This window comes from Rhinoderma darwinii, chromosome 2, assembly GCF_050947455.1.
Source record: "Rhinoderma darwinii isolate aRhiDar2 chromosome 2, aRhiDar2.hap1, whole genome shotgun sequence".
Classification (NCBI taxonomy): Eukaryota; Metazoa; Chordata; class Amphibia; order Anura; family Rhinodermatidae; genus Rhinoderma; species Rhinoderma darwinii.
Genome location: NC_134688.1, coordinates 118,935,505 through 118,962,785, shown reverse-complemented (window position 1 = coordinate 118,962,785; position 27,281 = coordinate 118,935,505). Strand labels below are relative to the sequence as shown.

The window sequence follows — 27,281 nt, the reverse complement described above, 5'->3', positions numbered from 1 at the left end:
GTGGTAAAATTTGGTCGATATATTCAGTGTTTATTGGTGAAAAATTGCAAAATTGAGAAAATTTTGAAAAAATAGCATTTTTCAGAATTTAAATGCATCTGCTTGTAAAGCAGATGGTTATACCACCCAAAATAGTGACTAGTTCACATTTCCCATAGGTCTACTTTAGATTGGCATCGTTTTTTGAACATTCTTTTATTTTTCTTGGACGTTGCAAGGCTTAGAACATAAACCGCAATTTGTCCTATTTTTAAGAATATTTCAAAAGCCTTTTTTTTTTTTAAAGGACGGGTGTCGCGAAAAAAATATTTTTTATATCAATATGCTTTTAGTGTTTTATTAAAAAAAAAAATATTTATTTGTGTGTTTGTGTTTTATTTTTTTTTGATTTTTTTACTTTTTCTTGTCTATGGGGGCTGCCATTTTTTTTTCCATCTCTGTATGTGTCGAATAACAACACATACAGACATGGAATACGGCACATACAGCCCCATAGTGAATGCGAACGGGACCCGTTCCATCCACTATGCTGTACGCCGTCTGTGTGGGAACGGTGCATGCGCCGCTCCCACACAGTCCAAATTGAAGGTCACATTTTCTTGTGGACTGGAAGCCGCGGCCGGACAATAAGATTACTACTTCCGGTCGCGGCTTCCGGACTTGTGTTCTGAAGCAAGCACTTGGAGCGGAGGGAGCAGACGGAGCGGAGGGAGCGGCGGCGGCAGGAGCAGGCAAGTTATTTCTGTGTATGTACGTGTTTTAGTGTGTGATTACTACTGTATGTAAACCTACTACACTGTGTTCGCTCAATTTCTTATTTTCACAGGGAACAAAATACCCCATTTTGTTGCCCAATTTCTCCTTAGTACAGCAATACCCCATTTGTGGCGATAAACTGCCGTTTGGGCCCATGGGAGGCCTCAGAAGTGAAGGAGCGCTGTGTGTTCTTTGGAGTGCAGATTTTGCTGGTTTGGTTTTCGGGTGCCATGTCGCATTTGCAAAGCCCCAGAGGTATCAAAGCAATGGAAACCCACCAGAAGTGACCCCATTTTGGAAACTACACCCCTCAAGGAATTCATTTATGGGTAATGTGACCATTTAGACACCATAGTTTCTTCACAGAACTTATTTGAATTGGGCTGGGAGTTAAAAAAAAAATTATATTTTTTCCAATAATATGTCGTTTTAGCTAAAAAATTCTTATTTTCACAAGAAATAAAATACTACATTTTGTTGCCCAATTTGTCCTGAGTGCGGCAATACCCCATTTGTGGTGATAAACTGCCGTTTGGACCCATGGGAGGGCTCGGAACGAAATGACCACCATTTGGCCTACTGGGGATTTTCTGGTGCGAAGTCATGTAATCAGAAGCCTCTGAGGTACCAGTACAGTTCAAACCCGTAAGAAGTGACCCCGTTTGAGGTGTAGTGAGCATTTTGACCGTAGACATACAACCCATAAACTGTAATGTGGGTTCTCCCGGGTATGGCAATACCCTCAATGTGGCTGTTAACAGCTGCCTGGGCACACAGCAGGGCTCAGAAGGGAAAGATAAGGGGGGATAAGCTGTGCGGAGTACATCAGGGTAAGTAAAATTGGGGTAAATTATAAACCAAGGGATGTATGATAAATTTTAAAACACTCTCATACAGAGCTCTGGTTATTCGGGACACACGTTAGATTGATATATTGTGTCCTCCCTTATCCCCCTCTTATAGCAGACTTTGCACCCCTTTTGACTTTTTCCCTTCTTGCCAGTTTGGGGAACTTCTCCTGGAAAGTTTTGCCCTTGTACGATGCGTGTGGCCTCGCTTCCAGAAGTACTGGGTGCCCCCCCCCCTTCCTGGTCCCTAAAGATTAGGTTCTTGATAACCACCTCTTGAAATTCCAGGAAAGTTCCCCTCTGACCTGTACATCGACGTAGCACGTACACATTGTACAATGCCATCTGTATGATGTGCACGGCCAGCTTCTTATACCACACCGCATGGTGCTGTAGGGCTTCAGGACTTGATCTGACAAGTCCACCCCTCCCATGTACCTATTGTAGTCCAGGATGCAGTCTGGTTTGGGGATCTCTGTACTGGTACCTCGTACAGGTACATGGGTACTGGTGTGACATCTCTCTTGTCTTGTACTTGACACACAATATGTTGCTGCTAGAATGTGCCCTGCTCTCACCCCTTTTGAGTGTTTGCCCAAGCAGTGTCTTAGGGAGGCCTCTCAGATTTATTCTAGCAGTGCCGCATGCCACAGGACTGGAAGCGAGGCAGTTGAAGAGTGGGACGCTGGTATAAAAATTATCCAGGTAGAGGTGGTAACCCTGGTCCAGCAGTGGGTGCACCAAATCCCACACAATTTTTGCATTAACTCCCAGTAAGTGGGGGGGGGGGCATTACGGGGGTTGAATACTGGTGTCCTTCCCTTTATATACCCTAAATTTGTAGGTATACCCTGATGCACTCTCGCACAGCTTATACATTTTCACGCCATACCTTGCCTTCTTACCCGGCAGGTACTCGTGGAATTGAACCCTCCCTTTAAAATCTACCAAGGACTCCTCAATAGAAATACACTTCTCGGGGGTGAATGCTTGGGAAAACCGGGCACTGAAACGGTCTAATAGGGGTCTCCGTTTATACAAACGGTCAAAACTGGGGTCATCTCGGGGTGGGCACGGCTCATTATCAGTATAAAGTAAGAAGCAAAGTATTGCCTAATTTATTTATTTTTTTAGGTTCTAGTTCAGTTCTGAAGTTGCTTTGAGGGACCTATATTAAAAACCCCTATCAAACACCACATTTTAGAAACTAGACCCCTCAAAGTATATTTGTTTGTTTATATATTTTTATTAATAATAAAGGACTGATAAAGGAAAAAGGGGGGATTTTTACTTTTATTTTCACACATCTTTTTTCAACTTTTTTTTTAACTTTATTACTTTGTCCCACTAGGGGACATGAGGGCAGGAGGCCCGGATTGCTATTCTAATACACTGCACTACATGCGTAGTGCAGTGTATTAGAGCTGTCAGCTACTCACTGACAGCAAGCATAGTGGGTCCTGACTTCGTCAGGACCCACTAAGCTTCCGTCGATGTCAGAGCTGGACGCCATTGTTTGGTGTCCGGTTGCCATAGTCACCATCGCCAACCGCTATCGCGTAGCAGGCTGGCGATTGTAGCTTAACACCTAAAAAGCCGTGATCACTATTGAACACGGCTTTTCAGGGGTTAATCAGCGGGGACACAGTGATCGGCCCCCGCTGTAGGAGCTGCGGCAGCTGCTGTACGAGACAGCAGCTGTCACAGCTCCTGTATGTGTCTGGAGGACGGCCGAAATGGCCGTTACTCCCGCGACGTACTATTCCGTCGCTGAGCGCGAACGTATTGGTTAGAGCGACGGAATAGTACGTCGCTGAGCGCGAAGGGGTTAAGAGCTCTGCTGTGTGTACAAATTGGTAGTGGTTAGTTTTTTTATTTGTTGTTTTTTTTATAGCACACAGCAGAGTTTAAGTAAGGCTTCGTTCACATCTGCGCTAGGGCTCCGTTCAGACGAAGCTTTCCGTTGGAACGGAGCCCTAACAGACATAAAACAGAAACCGTAGGTTTCAGTTTCCATCACCATTGATTTCAATGGTGACGGATGCGGTGCCAATGGTTTCCGTTTGTCCCAGTTGTGCAAGAGTTCCGTCGTTTTGATGGAATCAATAGCGTAGTCGACTACGGTATGGATTCCGCCAAAACGACAGAACCCTTGCACTACTGACACAAACGGAAACCAATGGAACCGGAGCCGTCACCATTGAAATCAATGGTGATGGAAACGGAAACCTACGGTTTCTGTTTTATGTCTGTTAGGGCTCCGTTCCGACGGAAAGCTCAGTCGGAACGGAGCCTTAGCGCAGATGTGAACTAAGCCTTACACATACACGCTCGATCATCTGCTGGTCGTATCGTCTTAAAAAAGTTAAATATTATTGTTGTCGGCAGCACATCTTACATAGTTTGTACGGTTGAAAAAAGACACATGTCCATCAAGACAGGGGGGACGCGCTGCCGACATGATAATAATGTATGGGGACGAGTGATCAGAGTAATGCCCGCTCGTCCCCATCCATAGCTCCTTGTGACAGGAGCAAACGAGCGCTGACCAACGATGTCTCGTTGATTGGCGCTTGCTGCACCAGACAAAAATCGGCCAGTATTATAGGGCTTTAATATAAGCATTTTTGTTGGACAGACCGTAAAATAAAAAATTTAATTAACAAAAAAATAAATATATGTTTAGCTCCTTTTGGCCCGCTCTGCTTTATTGTGGAGATAGACTATAATAACACAAAAAAAGACAGTTCTCCACTAGAATGAGGGAACTGTGGTACTCTTTGAACAGTGGAGCTATATGACATGTAAACAAAAAGTGTACTTGTACTTTAAGTCTCTCCCAAAAAGGTAATGTTTTAATCAATTTCATTAGCAGGCATAGAAAAAAATTATATAAATATTAAATGTAACATTTCACAGGAAATAAAAAAATTATGATTTGTTAGCTTAAGTTCACACATCACATAGCGTAAATACTGTGGATTTTCGGCAATCGATTCAATTGCGGAAAATACGCAGCATGTTACAGTTGCAGCAAAGTTAATAAGATTTGAGCAAATCTCATCCACACACTGCGTGAAAAACAAAATCATAAATTGACCTGCGGTGCGTTTTTTTTAATCAATGGGGAGAAGTAAAACCCGAATCAAATAGCAGATGTTGCGATGGAAAAGCTGCACAGGATAGGTGATAAATATCTGATCGGTGGAGGTGCGACCGCTGGGATCCCCACCAATCACGAGAATGAGCTTACCTTACTGTGCACCTCCTCAACCATCCTTTTGGCAGCCCCATTGAATTGAATGGAACGGTGGACATGCATGCGTACTACAGCTCCATTCCTATTGGGCTCCCAAGAATGACAAGGTAAGCCCGTTCTCGTGATCAGTGGGGATCCCAGCGGTCGAACCTCCACGGATCAGACATTTATCACCTATCCTGTGGATAGGTGTTAAATGCTGATTATGGGAAAACCCCCTTAATCAAAAAATTTAATCTACTCAACACCGAAAACATTGTCAAAATGGATCCTGTGTTGACAAGTCATAGCTCAACAAATATGGATTTGGTTCCTATAACATGCAGTGCTGCGCATCTACAGCATGCATATAATACCAATAAGACTAGAAATCCGCAACTACATCAGTTTTATTTCTTAAATGGTTTCCCAAGTTACCCTTATGCTTCCACACCACCCCGACGTAGGCCAAAAGAACACTCTTTTCAATAAACTGAGGTTCTCACAGCAGTCCATTGTGAGAAACATGTACAATGTATGGATCTTTTGGCATCCGTACAACGAGGAATCTGACCTGCCATTCTTAGAATCCCCTTTAGATAGAGGTTATCGCTGGAAGAGGATTACGGGTGTACAAGGCTCATTGATTTGCATCAGAAGCAAAGGCTAGCAGTCTGGTCTGATCCCACAGAAGCATTAACTGCAGCCCAAATTGCGGAGCCAGAACACAAAGTGCATGGCAATCTGCCGTGTTTGGACCTGCATGCTGACCCTTCAGAGCTCTTATGGACCCCTTGCCTTGATAGGCCAGAACGGTTTTGGCAGCATGGGGGGAATCTACACAATATAGACAATAGGGAGGTGGTTGTAATGTTACGGCTGAACATGGTGTGCGTTTATGCATGCGTGTAGGAGTGTGAAAATTATATATATTTATTTTTAAAAAAAAGGACACCACCAAGTAGATTAGAATAATTTTCATGAGCCATTTTACATTTTTGGTTGACGTTAACAACTGTGAAGAGCCCACACTCACCGATTTAATAGTTGTTGCATAAAGTTGTCTGCAGTCAAGGGTCTTGTAGCTTCCCGTGTCTGATCTACAGACACAGCTGTGCGATTCTTGTCAAGAGAGAAACCGTTGATATATGCTCTCTCTTCTTGGAGAGCTTTTCGCAGATCCTCAGCTTTTTCCATCAACATTGAAATATTCAGGCTCTCACCTTTTGTATCCCTAGTCCGAGGAGAGCCACTTGAAGCTCTCTCCCTCTTCTCCTCTTTGACACGTGTAGACTCAGGCCTACGACTAAGAGCAGGTAGTTTGCTTTTCTTTAAGCCAAACCAGCTTGCAATACCACTGGAATTACGTTGTTTAGGATCAGGGGCAGGTGCACGGTGCTGTTCCTGTAACCTTAACATGTTTTCTTTAATTCCCTTCATCACCTTTTCTTCAATGGCAGAGTGCAGAGCACTCAGAGGAAGATTTTCTGTGCCCCGTGGGCCTGGACTACGAGGACATGAATACTCTGGGCAGGTGCTACTTTTCTTTCCTGCCCCAATGGATTGTATCCTCTGTTTCTCATCATTTGGCAGCGTGGGTTGCCTGGGACTTGGTCTCAGCTCTTCACTTAGGGGTCGAGATATAAGAGGCTTAGCTGTTGCCTTACTTGGGGATTTCGCAGGTAGCTTTGTTGGGCTTCCATGAGGGCTACGTGGAGACTTGCTTGGGACAGGTGGGGCACGGGATGGATTACGTGGACCATGAGGTGATCCTGGTGGGCAATTAGAAACGGTCTGTCTAGTCCGAGCAGAATCAGATTTTTGCCCATGGTACCTTGGTGGGTAACTCTCAGTAGACCCAGGCTCAGGATTCCTTAAACTGGTTACGCCTAAGGATCTTTTCAAAGGTGGACGAAGATCGGGGCCATCCAGTATAACCCTGTTATCATCTGTCCCTGCAACAGTAAGCTCTGTCTGTTGGTTGTCTAAGCCCCTTAGCTTTCCAATTCGCTCTTTAAAAGGGAGAGGTCCAGTAGACTCAGAAGGTTTTCTGGAAGTTACATGCTTTCTTAATGGTGTATTTATATGACCATTATGGTCATCAGAAGAACGTACTTGGGTGTGAACACAAGGTCCAGAGGAACAACTGGAGGAGCATACTTCCCCAACTAGTTTCCGAGACAGTTCCATATTTTCAGTTTGTCTTGCAGGGGAAAGAACAGAATTTTTAGCCGGAACATTTTCATAATCATGTGACTTTTTGGTGTAGCACTGTATTCCAGGCCTATTTATTAAATTGTTTGACCTTTCTGTTTGTCCTTGTCTACTAACGTCAGGATTAATAAATTCAGAGGGAGAAGGTGGATTAGTATCAGTTTCTGGACCAGGTAATTCTTCAGTTACTTTTCTATTGAGGCGTGGTGAGGGAAATGCTTCATAATTATTGCTCCTACAAGGAATTTTGGAGGTTTGAGTAAGTTGAGGGCTAAGCCTCAGAGAGTTTGGATTCTGTAATTTATCCCCTGAGCCTGGCAGTTTCAAAAACTTGAGAAACTTAGCTGGAGAAGGAATATGAGGGGTCCGGACCTCAGAGGAAGGAATAAGTACATCTTGTGGGTCAGGACAGGGAGGATTAGGAACCACCATCGAGGGCGGAGAACAATCATCCTGTTGCTCCTGCGCTACACTTTTGTGGGAAAAAACAGTTACATCCCTTGGCAAACTAACAGAGCCTTCTGGAGAAGGAGGACAAGAAGAGGAAGGCCCATCAGAAATTTTCTCAGAAACCAACTGCTTTCCTGGAGAAGACAAGGAGTCCCCTCTCTCTGAAACTGTAGGTGGTGTCACTGGCACATGCTGACTTTCTACCATATCACGAAGGCTTCTGCTGTAACACGTTAATGAATGAAGATGCCCAGTGTGGCCCCTAGCAAAGCCAGTCCCATCTGAGTGGCCCTCAACAGGGGCCCTTTTTTCTACTGCTCCACGGGAGCACATACATGGCGATAAACCCTTTGATAAGTCAGTTAATGGCAATCGTTGCCGAACTTCACTTGGAGGAGGAGGTGGATCTCCAATTTCATCATCTGAAGAGGATGAGCTTCCCTCAGCTTGCCGCAATGATTGCTGTGCATCTTCTCCTGATGCCAAACCAAGGTGTTCCCCTCCTCCCTCTCCAGGGCTACCTGCTGGTGGTTCCCGTTGTATGGGCTTCCACTTAAGCAACTCCTCCCAACCATTCTGAGCTAGAAGCAGACAGGAAGCCCAAGGTTCATCTCCTCCATGTTCTGTAGGAGTCAAGCCTTCACCATTTACATAGTCCAAGCCTTGGTCTGGTCTTACACGCAACCCATTCCCACTAGCTGATGATATCCCCCCAAGAAACATTGGAGGTGTAGTGCAGGATGATCCACTCTGAGATCCTGTAGCTTCTAGCCTCCGTAGAACTTCTAGGATCTGAGCCTTTTTCCTGAGGAATGGGGACATGGCATCTATAGAGCGACAGGATGATTGGGCACGACCAGAACGTTGGTTTTCCTACGGGAGAAGAAAAAAACCCAATTATTTTTAATTGCAGAAAGACATTTTGTAGAGTATCAAATAATACTGTGCAATGAGAACCCATAATATTCCCACAAATGGAAAACTCTTGGCCTCTCTCATTAAAGTATAATATATGCGTTAGTGGAAATATTATTTATAGAATTTGTATTAGAAGACATGGCTGAATATGATGATTTAGCAGTACAAATACATTTTGTGTTACAGGGACCTGAGAAATCTGCAAATTGGTCAGCCTACAAAAATTTAAACAGCTGAATATGTTGTATAAGCTTATTTGTTTGAAATACTTCGTTTTTTCGGTGAGAGATATTGAAAGCGTAACTACTTTTATAATAAAAGTCTAATTTTACACTATAGTAACAGTGGTATTGCTCAATAAAAGCACTTTACTAGATTTATGTATGTAAAGATCATCTTTTTATTTCAAGGGGGAGAGGGAATTATATCACTACCAGATACCTCTGGCAGCAGTTTATCTCCTGGAGGAACAAAGGATCAGGCATTTTAAAATCTAACCTTCTTGGGGTGTTCGGCCAAATTGCATTTAACGTTTATGGACAGTTTTTACAGACCTTGATGTTCCCTGACCTGTATAAACCAGCACAATTTCTTATGGTCACACAACCCTTTCAGAAAATGTGGAGAATATTATAAAACTGTACATCTAGGTTTATTTACTTACCTCTCTCTGCATTCCACTTTGTCCTAACGGATGGGGGACCGATATCCTGTCAAGGTCACCTCCCTGGGAGTCAGACAGACCCTGCAACGGGTGCAACTATATTAGAAAACAAACACATAATTAGAAAAGCCATCTAACTAAGGGCAACGAAAACACAAATCATCACAAATTATATATGAGAAAAAAGAAAAAAAAACCGTAATATTTTTTACAATATTAAGAACTAAATGGTACAGCTGCTAGATATTAAACACAAAAATCCATTAAACATACACTGATAAGGGTGGAAAAATAATCTGCTCCTCAACACAGAAGTCCACTTAATTTTCTTTTAGTGCTATAATAATCTAAAACCAAAAATTAAGCAATTGGTTACGCACTACAAACAAACGCTGTAGTCTGTTCCTGCAATCACGTGTTAATCCTGCTGTTGGTTAGAAAAAAGCTGCTGTCAGATGGGTAGTAACACACAACTACGGGATCATACTATACACAGGAATTGTTTGTAGTCACAATGAACTAATAGATCTGCATAGGAGATGTAGACACGAAACAATAGAAATTCAAGACTAATTACAAAGCTGCTTATTTTTTTAAAATTTAGAGGCATTGAAGCAGTAAAAAATATTGGGAGCAAAAGTGGACATACTTTAAGAATGCATTTGCTATATGATCTAATGTAGGTGTAGAAGAAAGCTAGACCATGTGTGTCTGTTGGCATGCTTCACTACAAATAGCTAAAAGAGGACTGTTGCCAAATCGGACCGATTTCAGCAGTGTCAATGTCGAACAATACATTTAGACAACTTGGGCAAGGTTTACATCATATTTGGGAGATCCAGTCTCCCATATTTCTTTTTTAGATCACAAGAAGATTGTGGCTCAAGGGAGAGGTAAACATTCCCTAATATTTTTTTAAGGAACGTTTCCCCTCTTCCTTGCGTAGCAATCCCATGATGTAAACCGGCCCTTATCCTAACGATATGTGGGGAAATCAGAAATGGCTCAGTTGGATTGATGAAGACAACCTCTGTTTTCCCTCAAGAGATTGCGTTTTGGTACCTTTACTAGTATATAGTTTTTTTTCTTTATGTTGCTTATATAGCACCAACACATTCTGCATCACTGTACAGAAGTTTTCATCATTCACTATCCCCTAACGGGGCTCACAATCTTAATTCCTTATCTGTATGTTTCTAAAGTGGGAAAAAATAAAAATAAAATTGTAGTGACTGGAGGAAACCCACACAAAAATACAGGGGAAAACATGCAAACTAATTAGGCCCTGTTTACACAGTTTTTTGAAGGGAGAAAAATCTGCCTCAAAATTCCTTCACCTACTTGCAAATTCGATTTTTGCAGCGTTTTCCGTTGAGCGCCACGGGACAAAAAACACACTTTCTCTGCCTCAATTGATTTCATTGGGAGGTCAGAGGTAGAACCGCAGCAAGAAAGAGCATGGCACTTCATTCTTTTTACTGCGAGTGTCTAAAAACCGACGCAGAAAAAACATCTCCGCTTCCCATTGAAATCAATTGGAGGCAGTTTCGGAAGTTTTTTGCTGCCAATTCAGAGTCAAAATCAGCGTAAAAAAACGCAGTGTGAACTGAGCCAGATGTGCCCAGACTTTTGAATTCAGAACCTTCGCTGCAAGGTAACGGTGCTAACCACTGAGCCACTGCGCTGGCCTGCCTTTGTTTGCCATTTTACAGAGCTGTTAATAGACTTTGAAAAAAACCTAAATGAAAACCAAACAAATGAAACTAATAAAATTATATATTAGTATTGCAAACATATTCAATTCATGTTCATAATGTTTTCTAATGAGAAACAGGCATGGTTGTATCAAAATTACATTTTAAATATTATAATAGCTGCTTTGTACAAACATAATAAAGCCGGGTTTACACAGGACCGTTTTTGGTGCATTTATATTTGGCCAAAGCAAGAAGTGAATCCTAAAAAGGAGAAAATTATAAATTAAAGACTTAGCGTATATTCAGATAAATCCGCAGCAAATCTATGGCAAAATCTTTCTATTCATTGCTATAACTGACATGTGATTCCTCTGAACTCGGCTGTTGTTCAAGTGTGTTATTTAACAGAATCACATTTTGAGGACACATACGACAATGTTTTAGAGGACAACAAAAAAAGAAAGATAAATAAAAGAAGGTGCCGTAATACTAGACATGAAAACTACTGAACCATGAGCCTCATACGCAACCTGTTTTCCATGGTAACGGCTCTTACCTCAGGGGATGATCCCGAGGAGCACTGCAACTTCTGGTGAAAGAGGTCACTCAACGCTCTGTTCTGACGCTCAAGGTCAAACACCCTCTTTTTCAGTTTAATACATTCTTCCCGAAGATCCTGAAGAGAGAAAATACATTTTACTTTGTAAAAAAAATAAAATAAATTACACCATGTAACAGAGGAAGCTGAGGGTAGAAACTAATGGCTCTGTATGAAAAATGTATTATGCAAGATTCAAAATAACAAACAAAGACAATATAAATTATGGCGCTTTATAAATGTAGGGGACCAATAAAAGTTTTAACTAAACGATGCAGATACAATGGACAACTGGGGTGCAACAGCAAATAGAGCCACAAGTAGGTATTCTTTTAGGCAGAATGACACACGTCTATATACACATTATATATATATATATATATATATATATATATATATATATATATATATATATATATATATATAATTATTATTTTTAGTGTATAACTACAAAGAATTGGTATTGGAATTTTAAGGGCTATGGAAACGTTTGGTACCTTTATGAAATGTATGTATTTTAATATACTATTCACTTTTGTTATATATTTTAAGTAAAAATGTTGCTCCGTTTCAGCCCTGCAGCTTCTATGTATCTTCTGTACATAGTAGCTGCAGAATGCCGATGTCAGCCTAATCCGTCAGTGATCTGGTCTTACAACTTGGCTTTCAGCGTCTCCTGTGTTCCTTTGACTTCATCTAAACCCAATAATGAAGAAATTTAAGTTGAAGGATTTGGCTGACAGTGGCATTTTGCAGCTTTTTAATTTTTTTTTGTAGAGTATACATAGAAGCTGTAGGGCTGAGAAAGAGAAACATTTTTAATTAAAGTATATTACAGAACTGAAAAGTATCCCAAAATCTATATATTATTTTTTTAATGAAAAGGCACTAAAGGTTTTCATAGCCTGTAATGAAAAGAGATTACAAATTGAAAAGATTAATTCAACTTTGAACCAGACATGCCCTATATTCCTAGGCATGACTATTCTAAAATACAGAAAAAAAACTTGACAATGTGGAATGCAATAGAGAGGCAAAAAACGGGTGCAAAATAGGCCTCTCCACAAGACAGGGCCACAGACTGTAGCCAAATATATAAAATATGCAAAAATAAATTACTTACCTTTTGATTTAAGAGTGCCTGAACAACATGGTTTGCAACCTATAATATCAAACATTATTTAGATAAAAAAATAGAATTGCAAACATAAAAGTCCCCAAAATAAAATAGTTTTGAGTAACCTATCTACATGGTTGTGTCCTGCGGTCTAAAACCAATGAGAAGCCTGCATTTAAAGGGTCTCTTGACAGTGGCACTTTAAAAGGGTATTCTAGCCAAAAATGATCTTCTGACATTAAAATGTCATAGCTATATGTCAGAACATCACATCAGTGCAGTCTGAGAGCTAAAACTACAACTAATTTACAGAAAAATAGAAGGTTGGAGTACTCTATAGAATTGGTCAAAGATTTCTATTACTGGAAAACTCCGGCCCAACATATTAAGCCAAGTGGTATTTTGTTAATGGGGTATTCCAGACACATACCTATCACCTATTTACTAGTTAGAGCGATAAACGCTCCGCTGTTTCCATCAGTCCCATAGTTTGAATGGAGTTGCAGCGTGCTTGACTGCCGCTCCATTCAAACTCCTTGCCGCAGTCATGTAGTTGGGAAGGACGAGGACCAGGGTCCCTCATTCTAGCAATTGGGCCGTCTATAATTTTGGAGCTTCAGATTCCACCAATGTCATTTCCTGAAGTCTTCCTAGGACAGAATGATCACTTTTGAGCGAGTTTTTGCTTTGAATGGTTTAGTTCCTTGAATTACTTTTTGTGCATTTTATAAAAACAGTCTGCATACAATGAAAATAGATCTACAATACAATTTCTTCTGTATAGGTAGCTTTTATCGTTACAAGGGGTGTTCATTTTTATTGTCCAAATGTTTACAATCGTAATACAATGCTTTGGATCAAGAAACATAGTAATACTGTAATGATTCTTTTAAAACTTTGGCATTTTGCATATAATAAACCAGAAATAGATCTAAACACACTATTTCTCTCCAAAGCCTTTTAATAGGTTTGATACGAATACTGCGAAAATCTAAATTCTAAAGTGCTTACCTTTATGCCTATTAAACCAAAGAAACAGACGGCAAATGTCAAAACCTATATTGAAAATTTTGTTTAAGCTGTTCTTTTAAAATTCTGCCATGGAACAACTTCGAGCTCAGTTCCAAGGATTTAAGAGCTGTGCTCGCAGTTATATATATTAACTCTTATCTACAGGATTTGAATGCTGGACGAGATTTCTGACATTCCATACGGGTGACACAATAATAAAAGCCAGCCGTGGGCTGTAAAATATTTGCATTCCCGCAGCTGTTTGTAGCATACAGCTATCTGAGTATCTAACCATGTCATCGAAACGCAGCCCCTGACATTTCATAATCAATGCATTGTAAGGCTTGTCCTCTGGCTGCACTCCCGGCTTGGACTACACTTTTATACGTCATCTCATCTTTACATTATAGATGGACACACGATGCATCTTGTAAACTGACAGGGCTCCCACCAAACATTAGTTCAGGTGTGCAAGATGTGATCATAGCACATGAATGGCTGCCACATAACAGATTTCATTAAATGAAGCCGTGTATGCCTGTTGAACCAGTAATAAGAAAATGACCATACTATATTCTGGAATCCACAAGACTCACCTCATCGAGGCAACGTTCATAAGTTTCCCGTTGGGTTTCATTGGCTTGAACAAGAGAAGTGTTTTCAGTCTGCAACAGATAATAAGAGTAAAGACTTTACATGTCAGGTATAAAAGAATTTATACTAAGCGATAAATTGTTCAATGAGCTTATTTTATGAATGCAGGTTTCTGCGAATCTGACTGAAATGTACTCAGTTTAAGGTTATGTTCACACATAGTGTAAACACTATGGAATTTCCGACCAGATTTTCTGTGCAGACATTCCGCAGCGTATGACAGTAGCAGAAAAGTGGATGAGATTTGAACAAATCTCAATCACACGGTGCAGAAAAAATATGCAGAAAAAAAATATTGTGGAAATTCATTTGCGGTGCCGATTCTTAATCTGCAGCATCTGAATTTCTCTTGCAAAAACGCTGCAGAATTTCTGCACAGAAAAAAAGGGTTGGAAATTGTGTAGTGTTTATGCTATGTGTGAACGTACCCAAAGTCATATTGAAGCGGAGAAACAAAACCCTGGTAGGCTCTATGAATTTTCTGGGTCAGCTCTCAATTGACAGAGGAGAGGAGTCACATAAGTGCTCTGTCGCTCTATCTCTCCACACTTTCTAGGGCAGAAGGATCCTAGATACGCATATTGGGAGGGGGCAATTAATTATTGGGAGATAGAGACAAGCCGCTGCCACACACTACTTGACAGTGACTTATCACTTGACAGAACTAAAGGAGGGTCCGTATTGAAATCCCATTACCTGATTGTTATTTTCCCCAAAAAATTCTGTTAGAGGAAAGTTGAGAGATGTGCTTATATTGAATGGGTTTTCCCATCATGGACATTTATGGCATATCCACAGGATATGCCATAATCGTCAGATAGGTGCGGGTCCCAGAGGTCGTACCCGCACCTATCTCTAGAACTGGGTCCCCTAAACCCTGTTCGCGGTTGCTACTGCGACTTGTTATTTCCGACCAAGTAAGCCAAAAACAGCGTAGCTCACCGAGCTACGCCGTTTCCATAACTCCCATAGAAGTAAACGCCAGTTACAAAAACAGCGTAGTACGTGAGCTACGCTGCTTCCGTAACCGACATTCACTTCTATGTGAGTTAGGGTAACAGCGTATCTCAGCAAGCTACGCTGTTTTCTACTTACATGGTCGGAAATGACCAATGGCAGCAGGAACAGAGAAAGATAGAATGGGGTTGAGGGGGCCCCGTTCTAGAGATATTTGCAGATCCCAGAGGTAGGGCCCGCATCTATCTGACATTTGACATATCCCGTGGATATGCCATAAATGTCCCTGATGGGAAAACCCCTTTAATTTTACCTGTATTGGCAGCTTAAGGGAAAAGGTGTCAAGGGCTATTCAGATAATCCCTCTTGGCCAATAAGTGAAAGAGATTTATTAATTTGTAGACAGTACATGCAGTCTTTTGGTACTTAATCAAGAAACAAAGGGGTGGGGGGGGGTGCTCGGTGGAAGTTACTGCATCCTCTTTAAGCTCTCTTTAGTAGGTTTTTTCACAACTTAGGCTGCATGCACGCTTCAGTCTGCCGTTGTACGGCCGCTAATGACTGTTCCGTGAAACACGGGCCACACACGGATGGCTTCCGTGTGGAGTCCATGGTTTCACGGACCAAATCAATGAAAAGTCCGATACAGTTCCGTCAAAAACGGGCAGGAGTAGGACCTGTCCTATTTTTGACGGAACGGCCCCGTGAAAATAACAGAAGTGTGCATGGCCCCATTGAAATGAATGTGTCAGGGTGCTATCAGCTAAAACAACGGATAGCACCCTGATGAAAAAAACTGAAGTGGGCATGAGGCTTTAACATTACACTTGGCAGATGTATACAAACAAAAGCTGCTTATTCTGATTGGACGAGGCTACAATTTTCGGTGGAAGCTTCCAAGAATCTACTATGCAAGGGCTACAGTCGAACACCCCCAGCATCCAGTCTTTTTTTTAAATAGATTCGCTGATATTCCCCCTAATTTTAGGAAGGTGGCCTTTACATTCAGGGATATTTTTTAGCCAAGATGGGAACAACCGTTTCTATCCTGGACAACATAGTGTGGATGCCATAGTGATGTACCGGTAATTGTATTTTGGAAATTATTATGTAATTTAATGATTATTTATCTTGGTTGGACCATAGTGAAAATAATATGGATAAAGCCAACCTTAGTTCTTATATCAGGTCCAGATGGAGCTTTAAGTACAACTAGAGGTAGATTGAGATATTAAAAGGGGTTATTCCACCAAAAATCCCTAAAAAAAAAAAAAGGATACCTTTGCAGACCATTCATGTTCTTTGACAATTTTTTTTTATAGCCATTATGGCCAATTTACTCACCATTGCTATTCCGTTTTCAGAGCAGTGTCTGTGGATGGGAAGCAATGCGCACCACGCGACTCCTCTCCTGCTAGATCTCACAGTAATGCTTTGCGTGCAGTTCCCTGATACTTTGCCCCCCTGTTACCCATCGCACGGCAGTGTTGCCTTCCTCCACAGCCTTTGAGCGCCAAAACGAAGCGGCAAGCCGCCATATTGACTGCAGCGCAATATAACCTAAGAATCATACGCCAAGTGGGATCCAGTGCCTGATGAAGGTTGTTGAACCGAAACGTTGCACACACATTGCCCATGGCATCAAATTTAATAAAATCGAAAAATTGAACCACATTTGTGTGCCGGATATTTCTACATATACAGTTGGGTTGGGACCCTATCCGTGCACCTCCTTCTATCTTGTGCGCTCTGAACCAATACAGACTTAAGCAGAAAGTAGACAACCATTTTCCCCAGAATATCGCTCACCTCAAGTTCCCGCAGTCGTTCCAGAAGCTCCTGAATGACCAGTGGTTCAGACGCCCCTCCACTAAGGAGCCGGATGTCTTCTTCCACTTCAGACGTCATTCTCTGAAAACAGAGGATATACCCAAGCTAAGCAGTGATAGAAATTTGGCATTTAGGCAAAAGAATACCTAATGCTAGGTTTAAAACAAAGGAAACATAAAATATGACACTTAATATGGTCGGGAATAGAAAGAAAGGGTCACAGATCCATTAGGACACAAAAAAATGTTTTGGAGGAACAGTATTACTTGTTTCCTCCATGCTAATGGCCACGGTTTCCTTCTTGCTAATGGCCAATAGAAATTACTATTGAAGTCTTTTACCCTCATAGTTTCTGAAAATAATTGCTAAAACATAACCACCCATTGTGAACACAAATCATTATACTCAAAGTAAAGGAAAAGGTGAAAAGCGTAAAAGAGGCTGTAAAGATGAAATGTCACTTATTAATTTCCTTAAAGTCATATGCAAATGATAGCAATTATTTGTTACCAAGTCACAATTTATCATGGTAGCTGTATAAAGGTAACATTGTAGCTGATAAAAATATAAAAAAGTGAACAAGCACCTTTGCAAATTGTTTCCTGCTATGGTAAATGTGGTAAATGGAGCAACCGTAGAGATATGTACTTTGGGTAGTATGACATTAAACCTATTATCTACCCCTTGTATTTAATATACTGTTAGAAGAGCTACATAGAAGTGAGATGAACTCTCTCTATATAGTCTTCACCTCCAGTAACTATCCTGATCGTGCCCACACTGCAAGGCACTGCCACCTATTGTATATTTGGCTGGACAGTAGGTATACATTAAGTGTACGCATGTCACGTCCTGCCGTGTGCTGTTTCTTGTGGAGTTCAGACGCTATGTAGACATGTGGCTACTCAGCAGCTTGTACAAAATATGAAATTGTTGTTGCTCCATCACCAAGTATGAGCAGTCAACACTACTAAAGTTGAGATGTTCCTCCCTATTGCATTCTTATCACTGTTTGCACTGGTGTGGAGTAACACCCTAGTAAAGCACACCACTTTGGGCAAATCTGCCATTTTCGCAATGAAACATCCTAATTTCTTGTATTGCTGCATGAGGCAGATTTACCATTCTGGGGGACAAGCCTTGAATGCATAATAATGGTGGTCACACTGGTTGTCACTCAGCATTCTCAAAATACTAAATAGATTTTTTTTTTTTTAACTATTTCTGATGGACTCAGGCCATCTAGGTCATACATTTCCCTTGAAACGCCTTGCTTGCTGCAGCTTCGGACCCATGGCGATCGGCAGATCGCTGCACCAGCTTCAGACTGAAAGGGGTTGTTGTCTCTGATGAAACAATCCCTTCAATGTATTGATTTACATGACCTAAATAGGGAACGCATAGACCTCCTTATCATGCACATTCATACTTACATTCCCAATGCGTGGACAAATAGTGCTCATAACTATTACAAATCCAGAAAAACAATATGGCAGAAGAATAATATTATGGCGTAATTGAAAATGCATAATGCGGATACAAATAATGTATATGAACCCTTAGAATTAAGAACTTCCATTGAATTCCACACAAGCCTTCTGGAAAAAATATAAGTTGCGTGCCGCTAGCATACTAGAGTTATAGATTTCTAATTGATCTCATCTGATCGTATGATCTCATCGGATATTCCTGTAAGAATTATCTGTTCACTGTTCCAAGTGCTTAGACATGTGAATCTAGTTACAGCTCTGTGTGTACCAGATATAGGGAAAATACTAATTCTGTATAGAAAGGATTACATTTAGAAGACGGTCTGTATTTACTCCCTTTCAGATCATAAATGGAACATAACCATGCAGGGTATTTTTCTCTATCCTGTATAAATCAATGAGTCAACAGGCCTGCAAAATATGGTTCTGACACGAATGGATTTATCTTCTTACTTTAGTGACTAGACATTCCCCCATCTGGCCTGAGGATTATGAAGATTAGGCCATGCCCAGCCTCCTCTATAAAATATACATATGGGGTGGCTTTATCTGGCGCCTTGGAGATAGATCACCCTGTGTTTTCATCCTAGAAACATATGGGGATACATAGGTAAAACTTGATGTTGCCCTCACCTCGTATGTGAGGTCATACCCGGAAACTGGATGAGTGCGGGATCCACAGCATGTCACTGCACCTGCACACAAAACAAAGACTATTATACATACTTATTAGCGCAGGGTAAGCATCAATTAGATTAATTGTTCTTCATGTGTGATCACATACTGGATATCATCCCATTAATGCAGGAGCCAGAGGTCTGATCCTAGACCATTATTCCCTAGAGACCTTAATCACATCTGTTTCTGACCTCTTTAATGATGTGTGTTCTTTAAGCGCTCCGCACGGTACAATGCACAGAATTACAGCTCCGGGCTTCTGGGCTATTCTGTAATGAAGTGCTTGACTCCGTATAACGTATAAGAACCCGATCAGCGCAGCCATACCAGTTACTTCACATTACCCTTGTGCTTAGAAAGGACACTGCAGCTATAGACTAGCGCAAGCAAAGAAGCCATGAGAAGGGACTTAATCCAGCTATAAGCAAGTGTAGTGAAACAGACTGCTGCCCTGTGGGACTCTTGCCTCATTAAATGTGTATCCAAACATTCACAATACATGACTTTTCTTTGGAACCTTCCTAATTGTTCCTATTTTGGGTCCGTTGTATAGATAAACAGGACACCGTTCCAAGGCTCACAAAGAGTAAGCAAGTAAATTCAATACACATACCACTATGCATGCACTCTGCTATACAATGGTGACCTACATATCCCGGCATGCATTGCACACCTCAGGGAATATGGAGGCCACAAATATTCACCAACGATCACCGCCTTCTTCCGGTTTTCAGAAGGAACTCACAAGTATTCCCACTGGGCATGCACTCTCTTTGTAATAGTGTATTTCACCAATTTCGAGTATACGTCTTATTCAGCGGTAGTTTACTTGTGCTACACATCGAAGCATGCTAAGGGCATGAGAAGGGCACCAAGATCAGCCAAGGATCATTCCCCTTTTCCGAAAAACATTGATTATCTGGTCACAATGGCGTGTATCAAGGGGTGGGATATATTAGTCAACAAGTGAAAAGTCCACTCTTGAAGTTGATGTGTTGAAAGCAGGAAAATAGGCAAGTGTGAGAATCTGAGCAACTTTAACCCCTTAGTGACCAGCCCATTTTAGGCCCTAATGACCAAGCTATTTTATTCGTTTTTCTATAGTCGCATTCAAAGAGCTATAACTTTTTTATTTTTTTGTCTACATAGCTGTATGAGGACTTGTTTTTTTGAGGGATTAGTTAAACTTTTTAATAGCATAATTTTAGGGTACATATAATTTTTTTATTAACTTTTATTAACATTTTTGGGGGGGGGGGATTATAAAAAAAAACTGAAATTCCACCATTGTTCTATGCGTTTTTAAATTGACGCCGTTCACTGTGCGGCGTAAATAACATGTTACCTTTATTCTATGGGTCGGTACGATTACGGCGATACCACATATGTAGGGTCTTTTTATGTTTTACGACTTTTGCACAATAAAAACACTTTTGAACTAAAATTATTTGTTTTTGCATCGTTGCTTTCCAAGAGCCGTAACTTTTTTATTTTTCCATCAATGTAGTGATTTTTTGTGCTGGTTTTCTGCGGGACGAGACGTAGTTTTGATTGGTACTGTTTTGGGGTGCATGGGACTTATGTATTCATTTTTATTATGACTTTTTTGGGGGGCAATGGAAAAAAATTACAATTTCACCATTGTTTTTTGCGGTTTTTTTTTTACGGTATTCACCTTGCTGTTTAAATTACATATTAACTTTATTAATGGAGTCATTACGGTCGCGGCGATACCACATATGTGTACTTTTATTTATTTTTTACACTTTTACTAAATATAACCACTTTTTATGGAAAAAAATGGATTTATTTTTTTACTGTACTTTTTATTAATAATCTTTATTTCACATTGATTACTTCTTTTATTAGTCCCACTAGGGGACTTTACTGTGCGATCTTCAGATCGCTGCTATAATGCTCTGGTATACATCATATACCAGAGCATTATTGCCTGTCAGTGTAAATCTGACAGGCAATCTGTTAGGACGTGCCTCCGGCGCGTCCTAACAGGCATATGTCCAGGGCAGACCTGGGGGCTTTTATTAAGCCCCCGGCTGCATTGACAACCCATCGGAGACCCGCGATTGCATTCGCGGGCCGCTGATGGGTGACAGAGGGAGCTCACTCCCTCTGTAAACAAAGTTAAATGCCGCGGTCGCTATTGACGGCGGCATTTAACGGGATAAACGGCCGCGATCTAAGTAAACTTCGATCGCGGGCATTGGAGCAGGAGCTCAGCTGTCATCAGACAGCAGAGCCCCGGCTCCAGCATGCACGGGAGACCCGTGCAGGACTTAGACTAGGCGAAAGTGAAAAGGCGTCAGCCTAGCCTAAGGCCCCTTAGTGACGAACGTTAAAAGGCGTATTGGTGGTCACTAAGGGGTTAAAAGGGTCAAATTGTGATGGCTAGACAACTAGGTCAGACCATTTCCCAAAATGGAAGGTCTTGTGGGGAGTTCGGTTACATCATGTGGATGGCTGAACGCTCAAGCTGGAGAAGAGATGGCACCATGATGATCTTGAAGAAGGCAGGCTGACTGAGTCAGTGTGATGCTCTGGGCAATGATCTGCTGGAAAACTTTGGGTCCTGGCATTGATGGGGATGTTACTTTGTAACAATGTTTATGTAGGTGGTACATGTCAAACTAAGTACACAACTTCATGGTAACAGTATTCCTCAATGACAGGGGCCTCTATTAGCAGAATAACGCACCCTGCCACACTGCAAACATTGTTAAGGATTGGTTTGAGGAACATGACAAAGCGTTTATGGTGTTAACTTGGCCTCCAAATTCCTTAGATCTCAATCCGATCGAGCATCTGTGGGATGTACTGGAAAACAACAATTCCAATCCATGGAGGCCCCACCTCGTATCTTACAGGACTTTAAGGACCTGCTGCTAACGTCTTCTGCTAGATACCACAGGACACCTTCAGAGGTTTGAGGAGTCCATGCCTCAATGGGTCAGAGGTGTTTTGACGTTACAAGAGGGACCTACACAACATTAGGCACGTGGTTTTAAGGTCATGGCTGAATAATGTATACAGATTATCTACGCATCGATACAGTATTAGGATTTGTAACATTCTCTCGTCGGTCAAAGAGAAGAGGCTAAAATGTATATTCACACGCAGATTTTTTGCAGAAATTTCTGCCACTCTCCCACTCATCTAAGGCTCTGTTCACATCTGCGTCGGAGGCTCCGTTAGGGTCCTCCGTCGCAGATCCGGCAGGGTTTACCGGAGACAATAGCACAGCATGCTGCGCTATTGTGTCTGGCAAAATCAAAGACACCCCAACAGAAAGCCGATGGAACCTATTAAAGTCAATAGGTTCCGTCGGCAACCGGCGGTGTCCGTTGTGTAACGGAACCGTTGGTTCGGTTATTTCCTTGTTCTGCTACTCTGACGGAGCAGAACGGAACAGCACAACGCAGGTGTGGACATGAGCCTAAATGAAATCCATGCACATGCTGTAGAAACAATCCCATTCAGATGTATGGATTTTAAGCTGCAGAAAGTTTTGTAACTAATCTTCCGCGTGTGACTATATCCTAACCGCATAAACGCAAACATTTTTTAACAAATGTGTACCCCCAAAATAAATAGCCTAAAAACAGAGGTTCTTGTCTAACTTCTTTATTAGACCCCTAGATTAACTGGCCTCCCAAAAAAACCTTTAATATATATTAATATAAAATTTAATGCGGTCTTCCTCCAAATACAAATTTAGGCCATATGTACAATGAGTCAGTCTGAAGCAGTGCTTCTCAAACGGAGAGGCGCCCCCCAAGTTGTTAGTGAGGCGCAGCTAGGGAAGCAGATTTGACAGAAGTGATCATAAACTGCAGCAATCTCTGGTTTAGTAACATAATTGACTTTTGTGCTTATTTTAATGTTATGCTGAATTCAGTAAACAGATGAAAGGTGAATTTTGGCATGGACAATGACCACTGATGGTGAGGACCAGGCATCACAATGTTATGGGTGGCGAGGCCCCAAGTAAATGGAGGAGCCGGAGGGGACCCTTATAAAACATGTAAGTTCTGCATTATAACTTTTTTTGTAGATGACAACAAACAGAGGGCAATGTAGAATATATAAATTCAAAGCTGTACACATTTATGTAGAATAGGTAATAAATATTATATAAAGCAAAAACTATATGAATAAAAAGTTTTTGAAAGTTTGGAATAAAAGAACGATCAGCCGGTAAGGGAAACTATGACTCTTCCTGCAGCTAGAAGGTTAAAGTAGAGCAGTGCTGTCACTTGCGGACCAGGATCACGTAGCCAGCCTCTGCCTTTCATCAGTTTGGTGCTGTTCGGAATGCCAGTGATATATCTCGGAGCACTGCATTGCAGACACCCCCAGCACATCCAGTACCACTCCTCCCCACCATGCAAGAATACACATCAGAGGCCAGCTCCAGGGAGTTATTGCTCTGTATGCTGGAGTAATGCAGCGTGCCGGTGACATGAGGACAACCTAAAAAGAATGTGAGAGCCTTTCTAACTGACCTGAAAACTGCACGCAACAAGGGAAACCATCACCGCCCAATCAGAGCAGTGACCATATGGGCCAATGGATAGGACAATAGCACAGCAACACAATTACATTACCTAGAGAGATGTCATTATGGGGATTGGCAAAGCACTTACCACAAAAACCATAATCTGCGCCCTCTATAGAAAATTGCTATCCACTGCACTCTTAGTGGGCACGCTGTTGTGTTGCTGCTTTAGTGACATTGTCACTCGATGACTCTTCAAATTATTTACTATGGTGGATAATGCTCATTTTATAATAGGATGTATCAAAATAATGGTGTGCCGCACGTACAATCACTATACTACCTATGCATACATATATCTAAAAGGAGCCGCGGCAGTTTACCAGCAGCAGTCTGTAGAAGGAGATACAATAAGCACAACTGTGGCAAACCTATCAATCCTATAGAATAATACAACTACTCTAATAACATATAAGAAATTGGAAATGGAAAATGCTGCATATGTTCAGCAATAGAGGTTAAGTACATGAATTGCTCTGCGGACAGACTTGATATACCTGGACAGACTTGATATACCTGGACAGACTTGATATACCTGGACAGACTTGATATACCTGACCTTCAGTTATAAAACGGGGGCCTAAATACGGCTAACGTTGGAGGGAACCACCACATTTCTTTATAGTAAACAGGATAGTAATACAGTAAGAAGCATATTTTGCTTGTCCCTTAGCCTAAGATGTTCATACCGGTTAATTCAATATCAGGAATGTGGGCACCAGTTGTTCATTATATGACTATGGCATGTTTTCTTTTGTTTGATGCCACACTAAACCAGAAGTTGCCTAACCTTTATATGTCCCACACCATCTAAATAGATTATTTTGGGGGTAATTACTTTTTATTCCTGTTTTTGGGAGGTGAATGAACAAAGAAACAGCTATTTAAAAAAAAATAAAATATTCATGTGCGGGATAAATAACGTGTATAAATTTTACAGCTGTGGCGAAACTAATTATTTGTCGTTTTTTTTAATTATTTTCAATGTCCTACACAATCCAAAACTATGAGAATGGAGGGGTGGGGGAGCAGAGGGAAGGGAAGTTGTTGATTAATATCTAAATAGAGGCCAACCAATGATATTTTAAAAGGGTTAATTAGCATTAAAAAAAAAATGGCCCCAGTAACGGTGTCACTCAATGAAAAGGGGCTAAGCGATCATACCAGACAGTCCATGGAAAAGACGTTTTTTCCTAATCTTAAATAACCCCTTTTAAAAGCATGACCATTGACCTTTAAGCAATGTTCTATAAACGGCAGGTCTTCATACAGCAAGATACATCCAGAATGTATGCAGATCATTTGCATTTATAGGTTATCATTTGCATACATATTTTGGGGATTGCAAATTGGGAGTATTATGAAAAATGATGACTTTGGTTACTGCAGTGTCCTCAGAGGACCGACTGAACTTCTCAGACATCGCAAAACATCACTCACATACCACAAGTTCCAACCTGTCACACAGACACAAAACCATCTGCACTTTAACTGTCTTTAAAAATATGAGACTTGCCGTCTGTAACGCTCAATGACTTCTGTATAACTTGCAACCATTACATTACACAGTCTCTGCTGCAAAGTTAGCCATTCCGAACACTATCCTGCACCTAGCAGAAGCACAGGACCAATAAAGTAGTTATGTTTCATGTGAAAAGACGTATTCTATGGATGTGACCCTATAGAGCTGCAAGGCAGGAGACCGGCGCTAGCTATTTAATGGCTGAAAGTCGACTGAATTAGAGTGACCCCAGTATTGCTAGTTTAGTCATAATCATTGTATGGCTCAGGCACGTAAACATTAAAATCACGGCCACAGAATTACAAAGCACTGCAACAGATGTGCCCATCATCCATGACATCTCAGACCTTAAACCACTGCAGCTATAACTAGTAACCCTAACTTTACACTTCCAACGTAGCAGGACCGAAACTGGCAAAACTAGACAGATCTGTGAACAAATCTGCAGATACAATAAGGCACATTTTAAGAATTAAACCAATTAAATCCAATGTATTTTACCGGCACGGCAGCTTGCTTTCCAGCGGTGGCAAAAAGAGAAAAAAAAATGTGAAAAAGGCAGAGAAAACCAATAGAAAAAAAATAAATTATTCTTCACACAGAAACTAGTGACATCAGGGAATGAGACAAATATATAAAGTGACATTGTGAGCAGACATTTTGAGGGGTTATCCTAACGGCTATATCGAAAATCAAAGGGCTGAGCCAACTGGGTGGCTAAAGTAAACTTTAGGACGTATGCCTCATGAATGGCAAAATCATATGGCATATTTAAATACAGACTACACATAACACATGGGCATTGTGGCAAATCTGGAAAGAGCCCTCAAAGAAGTACTGACATTTTTAGTTAAAATTTAAATAAATTCAATTTCTGGCCTCCTACAAAGACATAAGAGGGGCTTTTGCACCACTTTACCCACAGCTACAAACCACAAGAGAATGACTACAGCTGACACATTGTAGCAACGCTTACATGAAAAAGAATAAATAACATAAAACGTGGCATTTCTACAGAACATATGGAGACGAACATTAAAAACAGACGTGTAATATTTTCAGACCACAGACTGACTTTTCCCTGTCACTAACAAGTCCCCATTCTCAGTCTATCGGTAATGTTACACGCACCACAGGGTCTCCAGGCTGAGCCTTTGACATACAACATACTTCACCGTCTGACTACTCACATCTCATAGCAAATCAACAAGGCCACGACAATACCCTGCATAAAGTTTATTACAAAATAGAGAGAATCATTGGCGACATAGTACAATGCCAGGCTTTAGGGCTACATACAAGGAAATATGCATAGAAGTTGGCAAGGGCACCATTTGTAAATTGTATACAAGTAGACTTTCCAGCAGAGGGGGTCTATTTTGCTGAGGATAATGCAGGGATGAAAATGTGAAGGTCATCTAAATCCAAAAATATAGGCAGGTAGGGAAAGAAATGGGTTTAAATGCCAATGCCAACTCACCCCAGCTCAGTTGCCTTCTTTGCTCTCACTTCATGGAAGCTCCTATAGAGCCGGCTGCCTTGGTTATTGTGCTGCATTGTTAGCTAGCACAGGCGCAGCAGGGAAGAAGGGAGGGGGTTGAGGGATGTGGTGATGGGAGGGGGGGGCAAGGCTGAATCCCTGCCAGTATCAGAGTGTGCTCATCTCGGCCTGTAGCGCCTGCCCCCCCCCCTCCGCTTCTATGATGTAAAGAGAAGCCCACGTCACATACACACACTGCAGCCTGAACTCCCCCCTGAGGGAGAATCCTTATCCTACCCTCATAATACCAAGTGCTTTCCCTTCTGTCACACAACAACAGAGGAGGGGGTGTCTTGGACCACATCAGTTACGGTTTCTCTGGTCAAGGTCAGACGTTTAACATGGATCTCCAACATAATCCTTCAAATCTCTAATACGATCTGTTACATTATTATATGCCCACGAAGATGATGGTTGTATAGAATCACTTCTGATCTCCCAATGAAACACCTCCTAGTACCATTATTCTATCTACTGGCAAATATTAACCATTTCACCATTCTTATGAGTCAAGCGTTGAATGCAG

The 27,281-nt window shown here is 41.3% G+C and overlaps 1 protein-coding gene across 4 annotated transcripts in view; it reads right to left on the bottom strand.

Moving 5' to 3' along the window:
* The window catches only part of NCKAP5L (NCK associated protein 5 like), an 89,043-nt gene that overhangs the window by 21,268 nt on the left and 40,494 nt on the right, over positions 1 to 27,281 (bottom strand). For 2 of the 4 annotated variants that reach the window (XM_075852219.1, XM_075852222.1), the window contains exons 1-8: positions 26,696 to 26,897; positions 19,076 to 19,137; positions 16,932 to 17,033; positions 14,108 to 14,176; positions 12,507 to 12,545; positions 11,342 to 11,461; positions 9,089 to 9,184; positions 5,879 to 8,379 (exon numbers count right to left, since the gene is read on the bottom strand). In XM_075852219.1, the coding sequence (XP_075708334.1) occupies positions 5,879 to 8,379; positions 9,089 to 9,184; positions 11,342 to 11,461; positions 12,507 to 12,545; positions 14,108 to 14,176; positions 16,932 to 17,030 (2,924 nt within the window). In that variant the 5' untranslated portion in view covers positions 17,031 to 17,033; positions 19,076 to 19,137; positions 26,696 to 26,897. Of the gene's footprint in view, positions 1 to 5,878; positions 8,380 to 9,088; positions 9,185 to 11,341; positions 11,462 to 12,506; positions 12,546 to 14,107; positions 14,177 to 16,931; positions 17,034 to 19,075; positions 19,138 to 26,695; positions 26,898 to 27,281 lie in introns of those variants that run through there. The other 2 variants (XM_075852221.1, XM_075852220.1) reach the window with 2 other exon arrangements.